General features: G+C 36.4%; 1 protein-coding gene across 1 annotated transcript in view; it reads left to right on the top strand.

The window, feature by feature from the left end:
- The window catches only part of MCCC2 (methylcrotonyl-CoA carboxylase subunit 2), a 37265-nt gene extending 19457 nt beyond the window's left edge, over positions 1 to 17808 (top strand). The window contains exons 8-17 of the mRNA XM_058043526.1: positions 1519 to 1583; positions 2585 to 2684; positions 3610 to 3705; positions 4895 to 4967; positions 5166 to 5242; positions 7247 to 7313; positions 7584 to 7740; positions 8511 to 8625; positions 9844 to 9929; positions 17376 to 17808. Coding sequence (XP_057899509.1) covers positions 1519 to 1583; positions 2585 to 2684; positions 3610 to 3705; positions 4895 to 4967; positions 5166 to 5242; positions 7247 to 7313; positions 7584 to 7740; positions 8511 to 8625; positions 9844 to 9929; positions 17376 to 17493 — 954 coding nt within the window. The 3' untranslated portion in view covers positions 17494 to 17808. The remainder of the gene's footprint in view (positions 1 to 1518; positions 1584 to 2584; positions 2685 to 3609; positions 3706 to 4894; positions 4968 to 5165; positions 5243 to 7246; positions 7314 to 7583; positions 7741 to 8510; positions 8626 to 9843; positions 9930 to 17375) is intronic.
- The last annotated feature ends 4042 nt before the right edge of the window (positions 17809 to 21850 follow it).

The raw sequence follows: 21850 nt of genomic DNA, 5'->3' as shown, positions 1-21850 counted from the left end.
GGTTGCATAGTGACAGATGTATGTAATTATTTCATAGAATCATAGAAAGAAATCATATATCAAATGATGGAATCACTTATCTTATAATACACCCTAAAGGTCATTGAGTCTGGCCATTAACCTCACACTGCCAAATGTACCACTAAACTGCATTAAACCCTTAAATTCCACATCTGTAGGCATTTAAATACCTCCGGGGATGGTGACTCAGCGACTACTCTGGACAACCTGTTCCAATGCTGCATAACCTTTCCAGTGAAGAAATCTTTCTCACTTCTCTTAGAAGTATCTTATGTTCACTGTTTAAAGAAGACTCACATTAATTGTCTCTGACAGAAAATTTCCATTTATTAGTATGCCATACCTTCATATTCCATGTGTAATTCAAATTTCAAAACAAGAATCCACTGTTGAAGAACTATCTATACTTAAATTTGCAAATTTGACAGTTTGAAAGTGTGTGTGAAAATATATATATGTATTTATATAATTGGTGTGCTTCGTTGTTAGATACGAAACTTGGAAACTGAAATCTGTTTTGGAAATGATGATAGTTTTCCCTTCCCTTGCTTGTACTCTACCTCTGTAATGTCTGTGAATGGTTTCTCCAGCTTTCAAGGAATCCTTTTCAAAGCACTTACTGTAGTGTAGAAATGCCTCAAGAAGTCTTCTAAGTTGTTTTTTTCTTTTTTAACCCCACTAGTAAATGATACTGTTTTATTCTAAGAAGGAGACCATTCACTTTTAAATTACCCTTTCAGGTCTAAGATTACACAGATCTAGGCTTTGGATTGTGCGGTCCAGGTACTTTTATGGAGATGTTGTACTTGATCCAAGCAGTTACATGCCACTGATATGCTCTTTTAAGCACTAACTTACTGTGTATTTACTGGAAGGTTTAGAAAATAAAAACTTCTAATGGTTGTTTAAACTACTAATGTTAGTATTTAATGATAATAATAGTACTATAGTATTTAAATTTATAGTAATAATAGTACTAATAGTGCTAATTAATAATTAATAGTAGTAATAGTAATAATAGTATTTAAATTACTATTTAAACTAGTAAGTTAAAATTCACAAAAGTGTTTACATAGAGAGAGCAAAATTGAAAAATCCTAGGTTTCTGGTGTATTGTTTGCTTGAAACAATGCTTGGAAATATCCCATTTGAAATTTCATAGTAAGTGCTCAGAAAATTTTATTGAAAAAGCATATTTATGAATCTGAAGGATGTGTAAGTATATGCACACAAATTATGAACACAGCAGTAAGTATAACAGTGGGGAGTATCTTTGTAAGTAAAAACTATATATTAACACTAGAATAAGCACACAAAGTCAACAAAAATTTACAAGATTCAGTGTTGTCATATTTTGATGCTCTGAGGGAGAGTAAAAATATGATTAATGAAGAAGAATTTTGCAAAGATCTCTATTATTACTGTACCTAAGATGGTATAAATATTAATGCAGGACAGGTGTCAACTGTGGAGCTCATTTTCCTTTCCTTGTGTTAGGTTAAAGCAGCAACAGGTGAACAGGTATCAGCGGAGGATCTTGGAGGGGCAGATCTTCACTGCAGGTTTAAAGAAATATTTTCCCAGAGTTAATTTCTTCCATATGGTAGACTTCCCCTTCCCCTTCCCCTTCCCCTTCCCCTTCCCCTTCCCCTTCCCCTTCCCCTTCCCCTTCCCCTTCCCCTTCCCCTTCCCCTTCCCCTTCCCCTTCCCCTTCCCCTTCCCCTTCCCCTTCCCCTTCCCCTTCCCTTCTTTTATTTTATTTTGATTTTAGATCTTTCTTAAGCTGTGTTTACCTTTTGAAAATTATCTCTGTATTATCTGATGCTGACTGATTGTTTTATAGTTAGAATATCACAGTTACATTGTGTTAGTCTGGTTAGCATTGTTTCCTTCATTTACTTTAAAATACATGTCTAGTGTACTTCAGCATCATGCATAATATGGAGGACTTTAATACTGAGTGTTAACAGAATATGTATTGAGAAAGATAATGCATTTTGCAAATTGTATCTTTCTTACTGTCCTGTAGAATTCACTACAAGCAAGATCAAAATAGCTTGTACTTTTTGTAAAAAATACTTCTTAGCAAACCCAAAAAACATGTGCACATTCAAGTTCTGCAATAAATAATAAACAAAATTAGGTATTATTGCACAGTAAGTTATGCGTTGCTGTATAATAAACACTTATTTATTTCTTCAATTTGAAGTGAATAAAGAATTATTTTGAAGGGCAGTTCATGCCCTTTTTGTAAATATATTTTTCTTTATGATTGAAATTAATTTTTGCGGTCCATGAACAATGCTTGTTATATTTTATATTGCCATTTAGATTTTTTGTTTCCTGCATTTTATTTCACGTCTGATAACTTGAATGAACTATTTTGAAGATAAGGTCAGGCACAGGTTTTATTTTTTAAGTAATTTCATAATAAAACAGAGCTGAATTGTTTCATCTATATTTTCAAGGTCCAAGAAGCTTTAAAATGTCAAGTTTTCATTGTCTGATTTATGTTGTTTTTTTTCCCTGAAGTATTCATCTTTCTATTGTTGTTTATGTACAGAAAATCTGGTGTAACAGATCATTATGCTTTGGATGACAATCATGCACTTCATCTGGCAAGGAAAGTTGTAAGAAGTTTGAATCTCCAGAAGAAAGTAGATGTAAGTGTATAGAGTCTGAAAACACTGCTGTTGAACTTTTGTTGTTGAACTTTTGAATGCTTTTCTCTGCCTGATTGATATAACACTTGTTTTATAGAGCATATGTTTGTCTATGACTTTACACATCTAAAAACGAAAGTTACGGTTCTTGTCCTTAAATATTTCTCTGATGCTTTAGTTCTGCAATTACATTTCTGCTGTATTATTCCCAATAAAACTACTGGGATTAAATGCAGGAATGAAGCAACTAGAAGAGTTCTTCAGAGTCATAGAATTGCACTTTTAGATTAATCCAGTCTTGCAAGACATTTAATTTTAAACCCACATGATTGTTTTCCATGGACTTAAAATTAGATACCTGCTAAAGCATCTCTTTGAGTAGACATTTTCTGAGATTATTAAGGTGTTGAAAACCAAGGGGATAGACCTAAATCTTGACAATGAATTGTATTGATTTAAGAATTTCTTGTAGTAAATGGGATGGATAGCATATGGGGGTGGAATTGCTGTATTTTATTTTAGTAGGAGATATGAGAGGGTGAATGGAAGTTCAAGGAAGGCAAGGTATTGCATTCAGTTGTGTGACAAAATCTTCAGCTGTTTCTCAGAATGCTGCCTGCCTTAGAAGGCACAGAGGGAAAATAAGCAAACAGGAGGATATGCCTAATTTTTTATAACATGGAAGAAGGGGAGCACATATGGACATATATGCAGGAGTAGGAAAAAGGTAACAGTAAGTGAGAAACTGTTATCAACCTTCAGTTTAGGAAACTTGGTCTTTGTGCAAAATGACAAGCCAATACAGGCATTTTAATTTTGTTGGCACAGAGAAGCCTGTGCTCAAGGAAATTGACAAATTGATTGTTTGGATGTTTAAGTCATAATGTGAACTTTGTTGTGTAAATTGTTTGTTAAATTGCTATAGGTGACTATAGAACCGTCAGAAGAGCCTTTATTTCCAGCTGATGAAATATATGGAATAGTTGGTGATCAGCTAAAAAGAAATTTTGATGTCAAAGAGGTATGAGTATTAATGCAAGATCCATATGCCCATATATACATACATATATTTTCTTGCAGGAAATCACTCTTTGTATTGTCATAATTGATAATACCTGATTTGGATACTTATTTCTTTATATTTTTGTCCAGCAGATGCCTTGTAATAGCAGTGACTTGTTGAAAATATAATCAGTTTTGGTTATACTTTAGAAAAGGATGCACAAGGATGAGAGATTGGTAACATTCTGAAAAAGCTGACAGAAATAGGAACTCCTCTTTGGCAAAGTATTCTATGGACTTGCCCACGGATATGAAGGCTTGCTTTTTCTGTCAGTCCTGTGAAAGATTGTTTAAGGATTTGTGGCATATAGGCACACCAAACAATTGAGCCTTGTCCCAACTGTGTACAAAGACTATTGTACCTTACTGCAGGTTTAGTGTAATTATCTGCCTTGGAACCTTCAAATGAGCCAACAGGCTTTCTCATATTTTCCACAAATCTCACATTCAGAGCCTTTTTCACTACTAGCCAAGTATGCATTTTAGGAAGAGTCTTAATATGTAGCCATCTTAAAATATTTGGCAGAAATTACTAGGATTTGCTTTGCATTCAGGGGAAAGAGAGATGAACAGTTTCATTGAGTTTCTTCACTCTCAAAAGTTTGAAGAGTTTGGATTTATGTTCTTTTAAAGTGGAAATAAGTATAATTGGAAAATCTTGCTAGCAGTGCATCTGTATTTATAAAAAATGGCTCCTTTGCATCACAGAGAAACCTCAAATCAGATCTTCATTATTTTTGTATGTCGCAAACTCAAGCAAGCCTAAAAATAATCATATCTCTAAGAAAGTGACTCATGGCTGTACATGTGTTTCCTTTACAAATGAGAGGCTATTGATTAACGTTTAATATAAGCAGTGGTTTTTCTTTGAAATTCAATTAATGAGGAAAACATTGTTCCTGTGTAATTTAGCTATTTCGTTAGAACATTCTTATCTTGAAAATCCATTTTTTACAAACATGTGAGTGAATCACACTTAAAAAACTAAATGGGCTTTGCCTGCCATCCAGACTGTTTGTATGGTGGACTGCTTGATGTTCTATAAATAGAAAGGTTTTAAGTTATATCTTGTCATGGCCGTCCTTTCTAAGCAATTAAAAACCTTGAAGGATTAAGAGTTCAATGTTATTTTTCCATTTCTTCTTAAGGTCATCGCTAGAATTGTAGATGGAAGTAGATTTGATGAATTTAAAGCCTTGTATGGGGATACTTTAGTTACAGGTAAGTAGGAATATAGTTATTCTGTGTACGTTCCCACTGATTTTATAGTTGGATTTATTCTGGCTCACCACTGATATTTTTAATATGTTTATTTTCAGAAGAATAGCATTTTTTGTTGCCAGGAGAAAGTCTTACCTTTATATGCTATGGAAAAATAAATACATGTGGAAATTTATGAATTAATCTCTTGTCCTTTAGGATTTGCAAGAATTTTTGGTTACCCAGTAGGAATAATTGGAAACAATGGAGTTCTTTTCTCGGAGTCAGCAAAAAAGGTAAGTAGATTATTATCTTCTTTGCCATTGAGAAACAAAACTTCTGGTGGACAACTTGCTCTTGAGAGGAGGAACTTTTTTAAATAATGAAAGAGAACTGGCTCCGTGTTTTTCATATAAATGCAGAACAGGTATAAGCTGTTAATAAGCTGAAAAAAACCCTGACCATAATTTAGAAAAGGTGTCTGGTAGATTTTTCTGATGTGAAGAAGATCGCCAACATCATAACAGCATTTGGATTTGTGTGAATACAGTATAGTTGAACTAGTATATCCTGGAACTTACATCTGTTGCAAGACAAGTCCATCCTGTTTACATCAGATACCCTATTGGGTATTTCTAAACTCTGAACCATGAAGGATATGGAAAACCACATCTTTGTTTTTGTAATAACTGGAAAATCTTAAACCTGAATTCCAGTACTCAGTTCATTGGTTTACCAGTTTAAATTTTCATATTTTGCTGTGGCATCTCCTGGCTTAGAGTAATGAGTTAATACCTGTGCAGTCTTTCAAAATCTGTGAGATAAAACACCTGTTTTGTGAATAAAAGGCTGTGTGTGAAGGAATATTGTGATTTTATCGCAATTAACAGTGCTTTACAGTTTGAACTTCAGGGAATGATGGTGATAAAGAGTATCTGGGTATTGCAAAGTGTTTACCTTGGTCTGTGTTGCTTGCATTAGTTCTTTATTTTTTTTCAAGAAACAACTGTCAGTTGAATTTTTTGTAATAGCAATTATAGATGCTAGTTTTATTCTAACAAGCTTCTTGAGCTAACAGTGAGGAAATTGCTATTGAGAATATACAGAAAAAGGTGGAGAAAGGAAGTAATTTTACTGGATTTATTGCTGTTACAAAATAATACACAAAATTGAGTTTCATGTGCTGAAGGAATACTTCCAACTTGAAACACTGTAGTACATGACATTTTTTTCATCTGAAACTTGTTTTAACAGTTAGAAAATAACTCTTGCAATATTTCTAATAGTTTCATTATTTTTCTAACATTTTAGTGCTACAGCTTTTTTTCCTAACAATGAAAAAAAAGTAAGAAATCTTAATTTTCTGACTTCTACTGGCATATCACTTCTGTAAAAGGAAATTCACCTCTAGAGAAATGTTTGTCCATGATATTGGTTCTATAAGCAACATCCTTAGCAGTACACCTTTCTTTTCTTGCATTTTTGTAATGAATTGTTGCACATTTTCCCTGTGATCATCACTATGCTATTCACATGTTTCTCTGAAGATTATACTTAATTATTTTTCTCACTTTTTTCTTTTTATAACCTTTGCAGGTTTTATATAGTGAAGATGTTAGATATTTTTTTCACTTGTTGTGCTACATAGCCTTGTTTTGTTTTGTTTACCGGCAAGTGTATGAATAAGCTGAGGAGCTTTATTGATTTAGATTGGTTGAAACAGAGGCTTGGAATCTACTATTTGTAACTTTGGTGGGAAATTGGTCTTTGGCAGTAAATAGGGAGAGGGCATCTGCCCTCAGGAAAGAGAGAAAATGTTACAGCAATTGGCAAGGTCATGGGTAAAATAATGTATATGGGCCTTTCTCAGTTTTAGAGAACACTTTTATTTTGTACAGAAAATGGAGAGATAGGTTTTTCTGACTGACTGACTTGATTTCTCTGACACAGTCTTGCCAAGTCAATGTCAGAAGCCACACTGGCGCTGTCCATGGTTTAACTGCATATTGGCTGAGTCACAGCAGTGGAGCTTTTCAGTATTAGTAGTAATGCTTTTTAAGAATATTATTTGTTTTACCCATGGTCTCACACAGTTTTGGAGACCTCTTACTTCTGCTACAGTGAATGCATGTTTTGCAGTTAACTTTAGGTGAAGGAGAAGTAGTATAGCACTTCCTGTTGGAGATACTGTGATGGACTTCTGTGGAAGGATTTAGCACAGGCTTCAGGATGCTGGTAGTGATGGCTTCATTTTTCCAACTTTTAATGGCTTACTCTTTTATTTTTTTTCCTCTCCACAGGGTACACATTTTATCCAGTTGTGTTGCCAGAGAAATATTCCCATTGTGTTTTTGCAGAATATTACAGGTGAGTAAGATGAAGTTTTTGAGGTTTCACTTCATTGTAGACTTTGCTGATAATTGTTGAGTCTGTGTTCTAGAGAGCCTCTTGTGTGCTGTGTAGTACTTACATCTCCAGCCTGTTTGGAAATCAGCCTGTCAGCAGCTGGTGAAAGCCTTGCCTTATGACTTGCTCCTCAGTTCTTTCTGCAGTGTGCTGTGAAGCACACAGTATGACATAGGGCACAGTATTATAATATAAACTGGTGAGCCTTTTGTTCTTGTTGTATTTCTTCAGGTTTCATGGTTGGCAGAGAATATGAGGCTGGAGGGATAGCAAAAGATGGTGCCAAGATGGTAACTGCTGTAGCTTGTGCTAATGTACCTAAAATAACCGTCATTATCGGTGGCTCTTATGGAGCTGGAAACTATGGGATGTGTGGAAGAGCATATAGGTAAGTGTTGCTTCAAATCGTTACAGCAGACAGAAATAATTTAAGAAAACATAACTTTAAAGTACCATTCCAAAAAGCCATCTGAACTCTTGAAGAAGTTGTGCTATTTGGAAAAGAGTTCTTAATGAATACGCTCATAAGTAAATAACAGCCTGAAATTTGTAGAGACTGATAAGGGTCATGATTCACCTTGAATTAGGTGACAGAGGAGACCTTCTAAAAGTAAACCTGTTCACATCTTTTTCTCCCGTATCAGTTCTTGGCAGAAAAATTGTAGTCTTAAAACAATCATTGGGCAGTATAGGCTGGTCCTTTATTCTGCATTCATAGGAAAAGTGTATCAGCTTGTGTAAAAATCCCTTATTCACTTCAATCAGCCTGTTTTTATGAATAAGGTTTATATAACACCTAAAGATATTTTGTTGCCCTTTGGACATGGCTTATTTGATTTTTTAAATTTGGTTTTTCAAGACTTCCTATACTATTGAAGTTAGTTGGGATGTTTAGGACAAAATTTCCTGTGGGTTGGGAATAGGAGCTGAAGAGATCCAACAAAGAGAAATTTTTAAAAAAAGGTGAATAATAGAAATGAACAGAATTTTTACATTTTTAAATGTAATGCTGCAAGCATTGAAGTATGTTAATGTACCTTTTAAAAATGTTATTTTGTAGAATTGTCATACATAAAAATGTATTCTTAGTTGAGTGAAAATTCTTCACCAGGAAATGTGACAATGTCTTACTTTGATGTTTAATATGTATTTTTTCAGTCCAAGATTTTTATATATGTGGCCAAATGCTCGCATATCAGTGATGGGAGGGGAGCAAGCTGCAACTGTTCTAGCTACAATAGCTAAGGACCAAAAAGCAAGGGAGGGAAAACAGGTATATCTTTCTTCTTTCATATCTGGTAAAGTCATTATCACTTACTCTTTTACTGGAGTTGGTCACTTTGTGAGCTAGGAAGGGGTGGAAGAGAGTGAGACGCCAGTGAATTATCCCAGTGCCAACTAGTGCGCTGACAAACATGAAGAATTTGTGAAAGGTTATTGCTTACTTCTTTGAAAAGTGAAGATCATTCATATACCATTGTATTTTTGTACTTTGTGCAACAAGTTATTAGTTCTACCTGAGAAAAGCAACCAGGAATCCTCCTTGCCTTGGGAGTATGAAGAGAAATGTTGGGAATAGTGTCTTTCCAATTATGAAGGTGGCAGTTTTAGAGAAAGTTGATCTTTAAATGATTCACTGACTGTGAATTATGAAACTAGTAACAACAGAAGTCTGGAGAGGTTTGGAAAAGTTTTTGCTCATTTCAACATTTTAATTGAAAATTAGAGGTATATTGTTTATGTAATAAACATATCTTACTAAATCTTATAGTAATATTTTATAGTTTCACTGCACACTCTTTTCTGCTGAGTTTTTTTTTTTTTAATTGCAAGGTTTATGGTTATACTACTGCTTTGATCCCATAAGAAGTGGTTTTATTGATGTCCAAAATTGTTCATATTTATCATGAGTAGTTAATCAGAATAGTGAAGCAATATGAACATATTATCTCAGTGTTACTACTTTTCAACACTTGACTTGTTCTTTCTGTGAGTAGAATATACTCACCCTTATCTCTCTCTGTCTTAATTTCCCAAATCCATGATACCCAGAAAGAAGGTCAAGAAAAATAATTAGTAGTAGTTAAATGCCAGTCAAATGTGTTAGAAACCTGAAAGTTTTCTGAATTGCTATTACCAGTCTGGATCACACTGGATCTAACCCAGTGTTAGAATAGTGCAGACTTACTTTATTAAAAAATCTTGCCAAAGGCAACCCAAATTTCTTTTTCCTTCAGAATTTTTTGAAGTTCTAGTCACCAATTACTCTTGCACTCAATTAAGTATATGTTTATTCTCTTTTTTGCACCCACTTGGAAAGTGCTATTTGGATTTTGTTATCAAACATGCAAAATTGACAATTGTGTGCTAAAAGAGTAAAAAAAAACTTTGGGAGAAAATTTAGGCATTTTCGTCGGATTGATGCTGCATATAAAGCTCTGCTATCATTGGAGAAGAAAATATTAAAGAATATTTTATGTGATTTTTTTAGTTGTCTGAGGCAGATGAAGCAGCTTTGAAGGAGCCAATCATTAGGAGGTTCGAGGAGGAAGGAAACCCTTATTATTCCAGTGCAAGGTAATATACAGATAACTATTCTAATTGTAATCATGGGGACCTGACTTCTAATTCATGGTACTAAATAATAGCATAACAGAGCAATTGGAAGCAAAAGTTGTGTTTGATGTGCATTCAAATCATTGCCTTGTCTTAGCTCTGGGACCTGGTATCATTAACTGTTTCAGAAGACAGCCTGTGCTTGCAGGAAGTACTTCACTGGTTCTATAAGAAATTATATGGTAGAATGGAATTATATTGTTACATGTTTCATTCTGAATGAGTTTTATATCATTCTTCCCAGTGTAGTATCTGGTCACCTTTCTAAAGCTTATTGAACAATATAATGAGCAGCTGCATGTGTGTTAGGAGGAATTCATTTCAGTGGGGTCCTGCAAGTAGAAGAGGCCAGTGGAAAAGGAGGTAGCAGTTTAAAGATGACCTGAAGCCACTGGCAAATTTGGTCATAGTAGGTAATAGTATTGGATGATAGCAGTGATGGTTAGGGCTCTAGCTGATGGATGCTGCATACTCACTCATGTTTGCTGAGAAGTCCTTTGCAGCATTTCATGCTCAGGCTGATGCAATATTAGTAAATGACTAGGAACTAGTTAGGCTAACGAAACAAGGTGGCATCCTGAAGTGATCCAGATATATCTGGAAAGTAGCTTGGGGGGCTTTTTTGGCCTTTGATGGTTATTCTCCATTAGTTTCATCCTGTCAGTACTAATCTTCCTGCATATATTTCTGCTTGTGATATCCAAAAGCTAATTTTCTACAGGCTCTCAGCTGCTAATGATGGTAGAGGGTAGAAAATTTCAGTGACCTGTATGTCAGCTGTGAAAGCAGCAGAGCTGGCAGTGAGCAACCCAGGAGGCTCCTGGAGTATGTAGAGAACAGCTTCTGGTGCAGGTATCAGGCAAGCCAGCCCGAGGCGCCACGTTCCTGGGCCAGGCACTCGCCAGTGCAGCGGGCTCACTGAAGAGGGTACAGCTGGAAGCAGCAGGCACAGCCTGGTTGAGTTCAGCATCTCAAGGAATATGAGGCAGCAAAGAGAAACTCCAGACCCTAAAATCTGGAAGAGTGAGTTTCCAGATGTTTAAAGGGTTAGTGGATGATGTTTAAAGGGAAACTCCTTAAAGACAGAGGGGCTGATGAGAGCTGGCAATTCTTGAAAGACACTTTTCTTAGAGCACAAGAGCTCTTTATTCTTGTATGTAGGAAATTGTATGGCAGGGTGGAAACTGGCATAGCTGAGCAAGGATTTTCTCCTCAAACTGAGGTGTAAGAAGGAAGTATACATGCTGTGGAAGCAGGGGCAGGTAACCTGGGAAGAGCTTCTTCATGATCAAAAGTAAGATATGAAATGACTAGTTAACTTTTACTCTTTTGTGTAGGGATAGTAGAATATACTTAACTGAGATATTTATACCTGGGAAATCAACATTAATTTTAATGTTCCATCACATGAATGCCTTCATCAAGCCTGATCTTCTGTGGGTAGTAAGAGAAATAGCACAGAAGTTTTTAACAGCTGACCTTTAACAGCTGACTTTATGTTCTAAGGCAAGAAGGAAAAATGAAAAAATATGTGTCATTTTTTATAACTGGGAGGAGTTTTTGAGGAGAAGAATATTCCACTTATATAATAACATTTAAAAATGAGTCAAACTGTCCGTATTTAAAATTAATCCCTACCCCAGAGAAGATTAATAATAGGATTTTTTTTACATTTATTTTTTATATGTTCACTGGAAACATATTCTTTTACTCATGATTTATTTAACATTCAATATATTAGATATATTAGCAATATAAAAACTTACCCGCTCCCAAAAACCTACAGATGATTGACAGTATTTACAACAGTACGTTACTGATCTGTAAGAAAGCAGTTTTGCATGTAAAGTTAAGACTAAAGTTAAAAAAATCACATTTTGAGTTTTTAATGATGTCTAATTTTTAGACATGAAACTTGAGTGTTTCATGTCAACTTTGTGCTCTCTGATGAACAACACTTACCAGTTTATGTTTTCAGAACATCTGGCCATTTTGTGAATTGGTAAGTTGTTAATCTAGTAGTCACCCCAGCAAATAGCTTAAATTTGCCCAGCGCAAGTGTTAGAAAGTGCTTTTAGTGCTAAGTGACATGTAATTTTTTTGAAAAAGCAGGGTAGTTATGTGCTTCTTACTGTTTCCTTTTGGAAGGGAAATGTGACATGCACAGATGTAAGTTGGCTGAGAGAAGCGTGGGTCTGGATTGCATGTGGTTGGGTTTGTGTGATGCTGCATTCAAGATAATAAGCCCAGCTGAGACATGAAGTCAAATGTCAGATCTGAAATCCTGCGGAGGCTTACCTGGCTATAAGCAGTGAAGGTAAAATGCCTCTTTTCACAAAGGAGTGCTTTTGACAACAGTGTCTGAGTGGCTCAGGTCAAGGCAGTTCTGGCTAGTTTCTCTCGCTTTTCAGTTCAAGTAGGTGCACTCTGCATTGTCTAGGAGCTTTTAATTGCTCTCTTGTAGAGTTAATTGGGTATTTCAGTGGATATACTCATGTTTCCTGCCCTTTCATGCTTTGCATTAACTAAATCCTAAGCAAGATCTCAGATCAATAGTTCAGAAGTTTTCATTACTGTGGAGTAGTCTGTCCAAGCAGAAACAACGAGATGAAGTGGATTACAGTCTTCACAGCAAGTGTGCTCAGGGGGAAGGATGTACCACTCACCTTGCACCTTGGAGACAGCCCTTTCCAGTCAGCCAACATCAGCTGCTTATTAGCAAGCATTTGCTGTAATTCAGGGAGGAGTAACCCTGTCCCTTTTGCAGCCCGTTCTGTTGGGCTCCAAGCATGGTAAAAACCCAGATGATTGTCTACCAAATGTCAGGGTACTATAATTGAAACAAAATCCAGACAGCCTTCATTTTGTAAGAGCCTTCTACCAAAGAGGTCAACGAGGAAACTCTAACAAACAGCTTTGCATTTCTGAGAGAACAAAAAATGATAGGTGGGCACAAAGATTGTTGTCTGTATTGCTGCTTGTGTGCAAGCTGGTTTGGAGGCTTCCTCATGCTGTCCTCCTGCCTAATGTCTGCCTCATCCTTAATAGCCATTGAGATTGATGTGACCCTTCCACTTGACTTAATTAGGCTTTGAATCAAGCTTTTAGCAGTAATAAGGAGAGAAAAGGAAAATGCCCTGACAATCTTAAAAGATAAAATATCTCTGTTTATTCTGTTTATACTGTTTTGCTTATAAGTGATAACTTGCTATATGTACAGGATGTCAATACTGTTCCCTGCAGTTGTATTTTCTAATCAGACTTTAACCAATTTTTTGATTGGAACCTTTGACAATGAGCAATCTTAATTAATGGCAGTCATTAGGCAGCACCGTTTTTAATGAGTTATATTAATCTGCTCACAGGTCTCCTAAAGGATTTCACTGGTTTGCATCTTAACAAATTGTGCAAGCACTTTACTTCAGGCAACTTCATTTCTTTTACTCACACTATCTCAGTTACAGATATTTTATGAGCATAGTGTGACTCATGTTCCTGCAATGGGGTTTTAATAGATAGTTTAATTATTAATGTTACATCTCCAGTAGAGAATACAATTTTCTTTAAACAAAGAGAAGCAGAAGCCAGGGGTGACCATATGAAAGCAGCTTGACTTCCATGCAACACAAAATTTCTGCAGTGTCAATATAAGTCAATTGTGTTGTTACAAAAAAAGGAAAAATAAAAAACAACCCAAATCTGCTAATGAAATGTGCTTCATGTTTGGATATTTATTACAGCAGTAATCACTGTGAAGTTGTGTCTTCCAAGGTACTGCACTAAGTTGGTGATTCTTTTGAAGTCAGTTCATCCCTGCCCTTTCCAGGCCCTGAGCATATGTGTTGAACATTTTAAGTGTTATGAGTTCCCTCATTCTGTTTCAATAAAAAAGAGAGTTAATTGCAGGTATTTATTGGGGGGAAAAATTATATAGAGAGCAAAGAAAGCTGTAGCAGTCAAAAAAACAAAATTTGCTTAAAAATATAAATTAATGTATTTGAGATTGTTCATAAATTTGGGGGTTTTTTTCATAGTCTTAAGGAAACAGAAGGTTGGGATTGATTTGACCTCACAGAACTGCTTTATTTTCACTATTAAGGAGGATCTTCTCCATTCCTTTGTCAGATTAATCTGATTATATTCATCGTAACTAAATCAAAATATAAATACAAGGTGAAGGAAAAAACCCCACATGCATTAAAATTTGGTAATGCACAATCTATGGAGTTGAAAGTATAGAAAATACTGTCTTGGCCATTCTGTCATGCTAGATTGTATCAAGAGCTACAGCCATTGTCTTGAGAAAAATCAAGAAAATTCAAAGATCTCTAAAGTAATTTTCTGTATAACCAAGTTACACTTTTCTTTGGGTATTTTAAACAAAAAAAATACCTTCCAATTGCTTTTACTTTTGTATGGTAAGAAGCACTTCCTCTTGAGTTTTTTCAATTGAGTATTGCCCAAATAAGCCAGGTAAGCTCAAATAAGCCCAAATACTTTAACAAAATTAGTTACTAATTAAAATTTAGTTACTACTTAAAATTTAAAAGTACAGTTAGGAAAGAAGTTATTCACAGGAGTCAGACAGCAGGAGCTTAGACCATTTATCTGAGTTATGATACAGACAGCTCTTGTGCCATCTGAAACATAATTTGCTGTTAGTGTCACTTCCGTGCAGGTACAAGTGTGGCTGTTAGAGTATTCCAGTGCTTGGGTTACTAGCCTTATTGAAGGTAGGTACTTTCTGAGAATCCTGAAATGAGAAGAAGTTAGATAGAGATACAATTTTCTTATATTTGTATTTTGGATTTATAGCAGCGTTTTGTTTTTTTTTTTGCTGTGCCATAAGTATTTCTCCTTTTTACATTTGAGGAAATTCTTTACTGTGGTGGTGAGGCACTGAACAGGCTGCCCAAAGGAGCAATCCTCTGCCCCTCTGCCTGGAAGTGTTCAGTGCCAGGTTGGATGGAGCTCTGAGCAACCTGGTCTAGTGGAAGGTATCCTTGCCCATGGTGGGAGTATTAGAACTAGATGATCTTTAAGGTCCCTTCCAACGCAAACTGTTCTGTGATTCTATCATTTTTCCAGAATTTGTTCTCTTATTACTGGGACCTGGTAGACCAGGTCAGTGAGTGCCACGACTACTTGTAGTACTAGACTTCTTAAATAAAAATTTGGTTTTCTTCCCCCCAAAAAGAAAGAGCCTGATTTTGCCCAATTAGCAGCAAAGCCTTCCCTTCTCCAAAACCTTTCTTCTTCTATACTTCAGTTTTACTCTTGTGCCCCATTTAGTTTAACAGTCTGCTGCTTGGGAAGCTGCACTGTGATAAGATCTATAGTAGAGTATTCTTTCTGAGCTGAGTATCCTTTTTCTTGTCTAACTTTTAAAGCATGCTCCTAGAGCGGAGCCTGAACCCTTGTGCTTGGTGTTGTTAAAGGTGTCTTATACTGCAATTCCATTTTGTGCATCCTAGGATAGATACAACTTGTAAAATGAAAAGCATATATTGTCAGTCTCTTAGTATATTTATCTCATTTGATCAGTATTACTTTCACAGCAAATGACAAAATAAAGCAAATATGGAAAACACTCAAGTGTCTGCTGCTGCCTTGAGTTTATGAATATGTATTTATGTACAGTTTGGAGTCCTCCTGGGAGTGAGGTTGGCACATTTAGGATTGAAAGAAGAGTGCAAAATATCTTGTTTCCTGTCTAATAGGTTTTTCCAAAAATTATCTTCAAACAAAATAAAATTTGCAGATGTAACTTCAGTTAGAAGGGAAAGGCTGTGTGTCTTCTCTTGGTAGAGTCACTCTTGAACAGTCACCCTGTTCATGGCTGCTTTTTGTACTTTTAAATTTTCCACAAAGAATTAAGCATTAGCCAACACTGAAGTAAGTTCACAAAGAATGCAAAATAAGTCTCTCTAGGAAAAGATTGGATGGAGGAGGAGCATCCTTCTCTTAACCAAAGATGCACGTGTTCTGCAGATGCTGATTAAAGTATGTATGTGTTTAAGTGAGACTGTGTTTCAATGAGCAGTGTGGTATCTTGTTTAAATATCTTGCTGAGGAAATAACAATATTTACGGTTTCATTTCAACATGGATTTTAATTTAGGTAGGATGGAGTTGTCATTGAGAATTGATAGCACTCATACCTTAATTTTTGGATAATATCAAAGAGACTCTTTACAAATGTTGGTGATTTTGGGGACCTAGTAATTTGACAACTGCTCATTTATAATTTAATTGCCTTCAGGCTTTGGTTAAGGAAGGTAGTGTCTTCCTATTGTTTAGAAATGAACTTAATGGTAAAATAAATTGTGTTGGGTCTTGCTGAGGTGGAGTTCATTTTGCCACAGCAACCCTCATAGTGCTGTGCTTTGCATTAGTAGCTGGAAGGGTATTGACAGCACAGCAGTGGCTTGGCTGAGCAGTGCTGGCACAGCACCAGCCGCTCTCTCCAACATTTTCCCCCCCATCAGTATTCTGGGGTGACAAGATCCTGGGAGGGGACACAACTAGACCTGCTGACACAAACCAAAGGGATATTCCATAGCATATGACTTCAGCTCAGTTCCAAAAGCTAAGGAAAGGAGGAGGAAGATGGAACTTTGGTTATTTACAGTGTTTGCTGTCCCAAGCAAATGCCATACTGAAGCCCTGCTTCCTGGGAAGTGACTAGACATCACTTGCTGATGGGAAGTAGAGACTAAAGTTGTTAACAGTTTTTTTTCACATGGTGCGCATGCCAACTTTTATTGTGCTTTAGTAAACTGTCTTAACCTATTGTTTTCCGTCTTATTTTCTCTCCTCTGTCCAGCTGGGAAGGGGGAGAGATAGAGCCAGCCCCATGGGCACCTGGAATCCAGCAAAAGTCAACCCACCACAGAAATTCTGAAAATACTTGAAATTTTTTCTGGCTCTTTAATGATGAAAGAATAATGATTTGTGTCATCCTCATCTGGCAGTTGAATTAACCTAAATAGTGTAAATAATGATGTGACATAATCTTTGAAGTGCAGGCATTCTTAATAGAATTAGGTCATTGACAGATGGTCATTCTCCACATGAACATTAAAAAGCACAGAGGGCTTTTTTTCCTGAAGGAGATGATTAAGTATGAAGAATCTATTTAAAATATGTAGGTCTGACATTCTTCACTTACCTAAAATGGAAACATTGTTCTAGAAGACAAATTCCATGGAGTAATGCACACCAGTCTATTGCATTGATGAACAGTGAGAACTGACTCCATTGCTTTTAGTATAATTTAGCTCTTTACTCCTCTTTCTTTTTCTGAAGCATTTCAGATTTCATGGATTTGAAAGTATACCAGTTGTATATGTTGATTTCCTTTAATTATTAAAAGTTTTCGTTTGTTATATTTTTGGCTTTTCTCTAGATTGTGGGATGATGGGATTATTGATCCAGCTGACACAAGACTGGTTTTGGGCCTCAGTCTCAGCGCAGCACTAAATGCACCCACAAAGAAGACAGAATTTGGAGTTTTCAGAATGTAAACTTAAATATGTGATCATCAGAATTACCTCTGTGTATTTTGTTTGGGGCTGGACAGCATACTAGCTACAATATTATGGTGATTAAAAATAAAGATTTTTAAGATGCTATTTTTTAATGAAACTTTCATCATTATTTTCACTGACTTTAATTGTCACACAGTGCTTCAATTTTTTGATAGTGATTTGAGATTAATCATTTAAGTGCTGATATAACTGCATTGCATTAATAATTTTCAAGTTCTTGCATTGTACTTTATGTTACAAGAAACTATTGATACTATCTCTTATATAAATAAATGTACAAAATAAACTACATATTTGGTGCTTATCAGCTCTTGTCTTTGTTTTCATTCTCTTTTGTATGTCTCCTAAAAATGCAAAGTACTTTTGCAGTCCAACAAAGAAAAACCCATATTTTCTAATAAATAATTTTGTGAAAGGGAAGTGCTGTAAGGGTAGCCAGGGATTTCAACACAGCATGAAATTTTAGATTTCATGCATTTGTTGTCATCTTGTTCTGTCTCTGGCTTTCATCCAAAAACATTGCTTTTCTGTGTGGTTCCCTGAAGTCAAAACAACTATTGAACCTGATGGATGCATAATGTTTTCTGGAAGAGAAGGGAGGTGTGTGCTGGTATCTATGAAATCAGCAGGTTGCTGAGAGCATGTGTGAAGACAGAGACTGGCTGTAAAAATGTTTAAACATCTTGGCAGGTGGTCCTTCTGGTAATTTTGGTTTCACAAAGACAGAGTGTTCTCTGCACAAGGGTCAATGCTTTGCTCAGAGCAGAAGCCTGAAATCCACTGACTTAAGGAGTTCTGCAATGCTTGAGGGCTTTCTGATTATTCTGATTTATTAAGGGTAGCTTGTTGGAGTGTAAAGTTTTCAAGAACTCGCTGGCTGTCATTTAATTTTTTCTCTTCAGAAACATTGTGTGCCTTGAAGAAACTACATACTGTTCTAGCTGGGAGGTGATTTCAGTTTATCTAGCTTTGCTCTACAGGTGCCCAGATAGCCATTGCCAGAAATATCCTTGACTGGGAGTCAAGTGCAAGAAGAGCCAGTGTACATGAATAGAGGTCCTCTCCTTGCTGGCCTGTGGGGAGAGGAAAGACTGCTAAGAAGAGTGATCACCCAGGGTAAGGTACTAGCTGTAATCTTCCTAAGCTTGTGTGGAAAGGAGTTCTCCTTGGATCCAGGAGGAGGATGGTAGGTCTGCTGTCTACCAGCCTTTTGAGTTGGGTCTCAGACAGATGCAAAAAAGAAAATGAAATAATTCCTTGGAATCAGGATCTTCAGTGTAGGATACAGATAATGTAGACAGCCTAACGTATGTTTAGCTGTGTGGTCTCTGGCACACTTGCCAAAAATTGCACTAAAAGAGCAATTTTCCCTCTCTTTTTACCAAGATGAAATGTATCCAAAGCCTTTCTGCACCCACTAGAAAGATTACTTCCATGGGTCTGCATTCTGATGCTTACTCTTAGTATATTAAATAAATATTTAATAGAGAATAATAGTTTAAAGTACTGCCAGCTAGGCACAGAGGTGTGCTTTTTTGCCTCTTGTCTCACTACACACATTTGTGAACATGTCTGGCATAGATCCAAGATTTCTTGATCCAGAAAGCAAAATGTAATTATTTATAGTTAATAGGCTTCTGAAATGCATTTAAAAATACCCTACTTTTAAATACTGATTTCTAAAATTAAATATATTAAATATATTAAATATAATAAATATATTAAATATTATCAAGGAAAAAATAGTTCCATACCCTGAAATGCTGTTAGTGGTTTTCAATAAGAAGAAATGCACTGTATTTTCTCCTACTCCAGTGGAATAATCAGTTCTGGCACTTGACTTTGTGTTCTTAATTATGGGGGTCACTTTTGCCTGTCACTTCAAAAGCCATAAGGAATACTGCCTGTTTCTGCTAATAAATCTGATCTCTTCTGAATAATATTTTTATTTTGAATGCTTACGCTGGTAATTAAATCATGCCAAGTTGGAGACAGTAACAGATAATCCTGGAATACAGGAGACAGATATGTTTGGAAAGATGCTTCTGAGAATGGTAATTCCCTGTTGATTATTACATCAATTTCTTTTCACAGTTCTTTACACTTGTAAAAATTTCTTCCTCTGAATATATATGCAAGTAAAGTCAAAACACATGTCTGATTAAATAAGAGTGTTCTGCCTTAATAATACTTAGCTTTGGAAACATGTTAAGTAAATGAAATTAATCATCAGAGGCTTAGCATCCTATCAGCGTGATCTGGTTAGCAATCACTACCAAGCAGGATCTTCAGTGCAGAACAGCAGTTCAGAGAGCCGCTAGTGGTTATCACTCCTCCATTACACAGCTGTTTTGGAAAAGCTTTTCCATGTTACCATGCTGCATTCTGTATGGGGCACTGCATGCAGTGCCCATCATGTGTGATGGTGTTCTGATTGCTGAGATGGTCTCTTGCTGCCCAGAGAATTGCTGAAAAACATTGTTTTCTGTGGAGTCAGCAGGAGCAAGGAGTTGGACCCCATGCTTGTACTACATTTGATGATGTTGGTTGATCTATTCATGCTGTCTCAAAATAATCACTCAGAGCTCTCACATTTTGTCTGCCACCAGGACTCCCAGCTTTTGCAGCAGCAGCTCCTTTTTAGGTTTAACATGGATGCCATTACAACTGTAATTTTCAGTTTTCATTGGCACTGTGCTACCAGTAGGATCCCTTTTTTAGTGAAAGGAAATTTTAAAACTTAGATTAAAGGTAGCTGCCACTGTAAGGGCATAATATTCGTGATGATAGAGGCAATGTAAAAGCTGTGGGTGACTATTTCAAGACTTCTTCTTGTCTCTGGTACATGTGACCTCTTCACTATGGTATTGAAGCAGCTCACAACCACTAATCTGTTTCCTTACTGGAAAGGCTGGTACTTGGGATGACACTGATTTTTCAAATGGAGGTTGAGGAACAAGGGAAATAGCTGTGCTATATCAAGCTGTGCTAAATCAAGCACACAAACTATGGTGGACCAGAACATCACACCAGGTGCTCTAGACTTCTGGGAACCTTTGCTTCTATCTAGTCTTGCCTTGGGCATAGCTGTTCTGAGCTATGTGCCTTCCTCCAGCCCTTGAGAAGAGGGAAGGCCAAGAGGTTTCCATTTCTCCATGATAGTTAGGCATGGTCTCTTTAACAGGTTAACACTTAACTGCAAGGAGTTTAAAAGAGTCGATGCTGTGACGTTGAGGGTGTTTTCAAACACCTCTAGAGAAGGAAATGGGAAACCATGAAGGAGGTGGGCTAAGCTTCTTTTCATGTCCCTAGAGTCTGTTGCAGTAACCAAGGGTTTCCTTTTCAAATTACCTGGGCTGAGGTGGTGAATTCAGGATGGATATAAAAATGTACCCATTGCCATTTTCCTTTTTATTTTCATGGCAGCTGGGAAGGTGCTGGGAACCTGGGAGCTACAATTTGGGCTTCAATCAAAATTGGTGACAGTTTGTTCAACAAACATCAAGGTAGAGCCTCTGGAACACAATCATTACAAGCCTGCTTCTACTAGGGCTGAAATGAGATGTGGATAGTGCACAGCCTCTGTGATAGCTCTGCCTGCAGAAATGGAGAAGCCACTGGGGACCTGTTCCCTCTACTCTTCCACCCGTGTGGGGTTTGTTTATTGGAGAATTTGTAGCTTCACTGTTTGTGTGGGCATTGGTATATGTACTGTTGTTCTGAGAACCCATCTTTTATTTAAGTGTCTTTTTTCCAATCTATTACTCATCAAGATGAATTGCTATCTCCTGCTGAAATAGATATAGTGTTTCAAGTATGCCTCTGGACTCTTATTGCTTCAACAGTAACTCTGATCTATCTTAGATTTTCCTCACTTTTCAAGGGTTCAGTAAAAAAAATCTTGATTCAGAAAACCAGTGATGGTATATTATTTTTTTAACTGTGGTTTATAAATTAAGGCAATTTAACAATGCAGTTATAAAAGCCTGCTGCTTTCCTGCAAAGCCTTAAAGCATCCACTTAAAGCCAGATGTCCATTTTTGTGTCACTGATTCAGTAGAGCACTTTTCAAATGCTTGACACTAATCTCTACAGTCTAGTAGTCCTAAAATCCGTCCAACTTTATGTCTGTGCCAAGCCAAAACTAGAACACACATAAATGCCTTAGAACTGCTCCCCAGCATCAACATAAACCTCCATTATTTTCCCACTTTTAGAAGTACACAATTAATTGATCATGATGGAAGAGTGTGATTATGAAAAGCATATGTGACTTCCAAAATTATCCATCTGATGTACAGATGCTAATGCACATTGGTAGTGTTCTGTTTGT

The sequence above is a fragment of the Melospiza georgiana genome, chromosome Z (assembly GCF_028018845.1).
Source record: "Melospiza georgiana isolate bMelGeo1 chromosome Z, bMelGeo1.pri, whole genome shotgun sequence".
Taxonomy (NCBI): Eukaryota; Metazoa; Chordata; class Aves; order Passeriformes; family Passerellidae; genus Melospiza; species Melospiza georgiana.
This window is presented reverse-complemented; position numbering and strand designations above follow the sequence as displayed.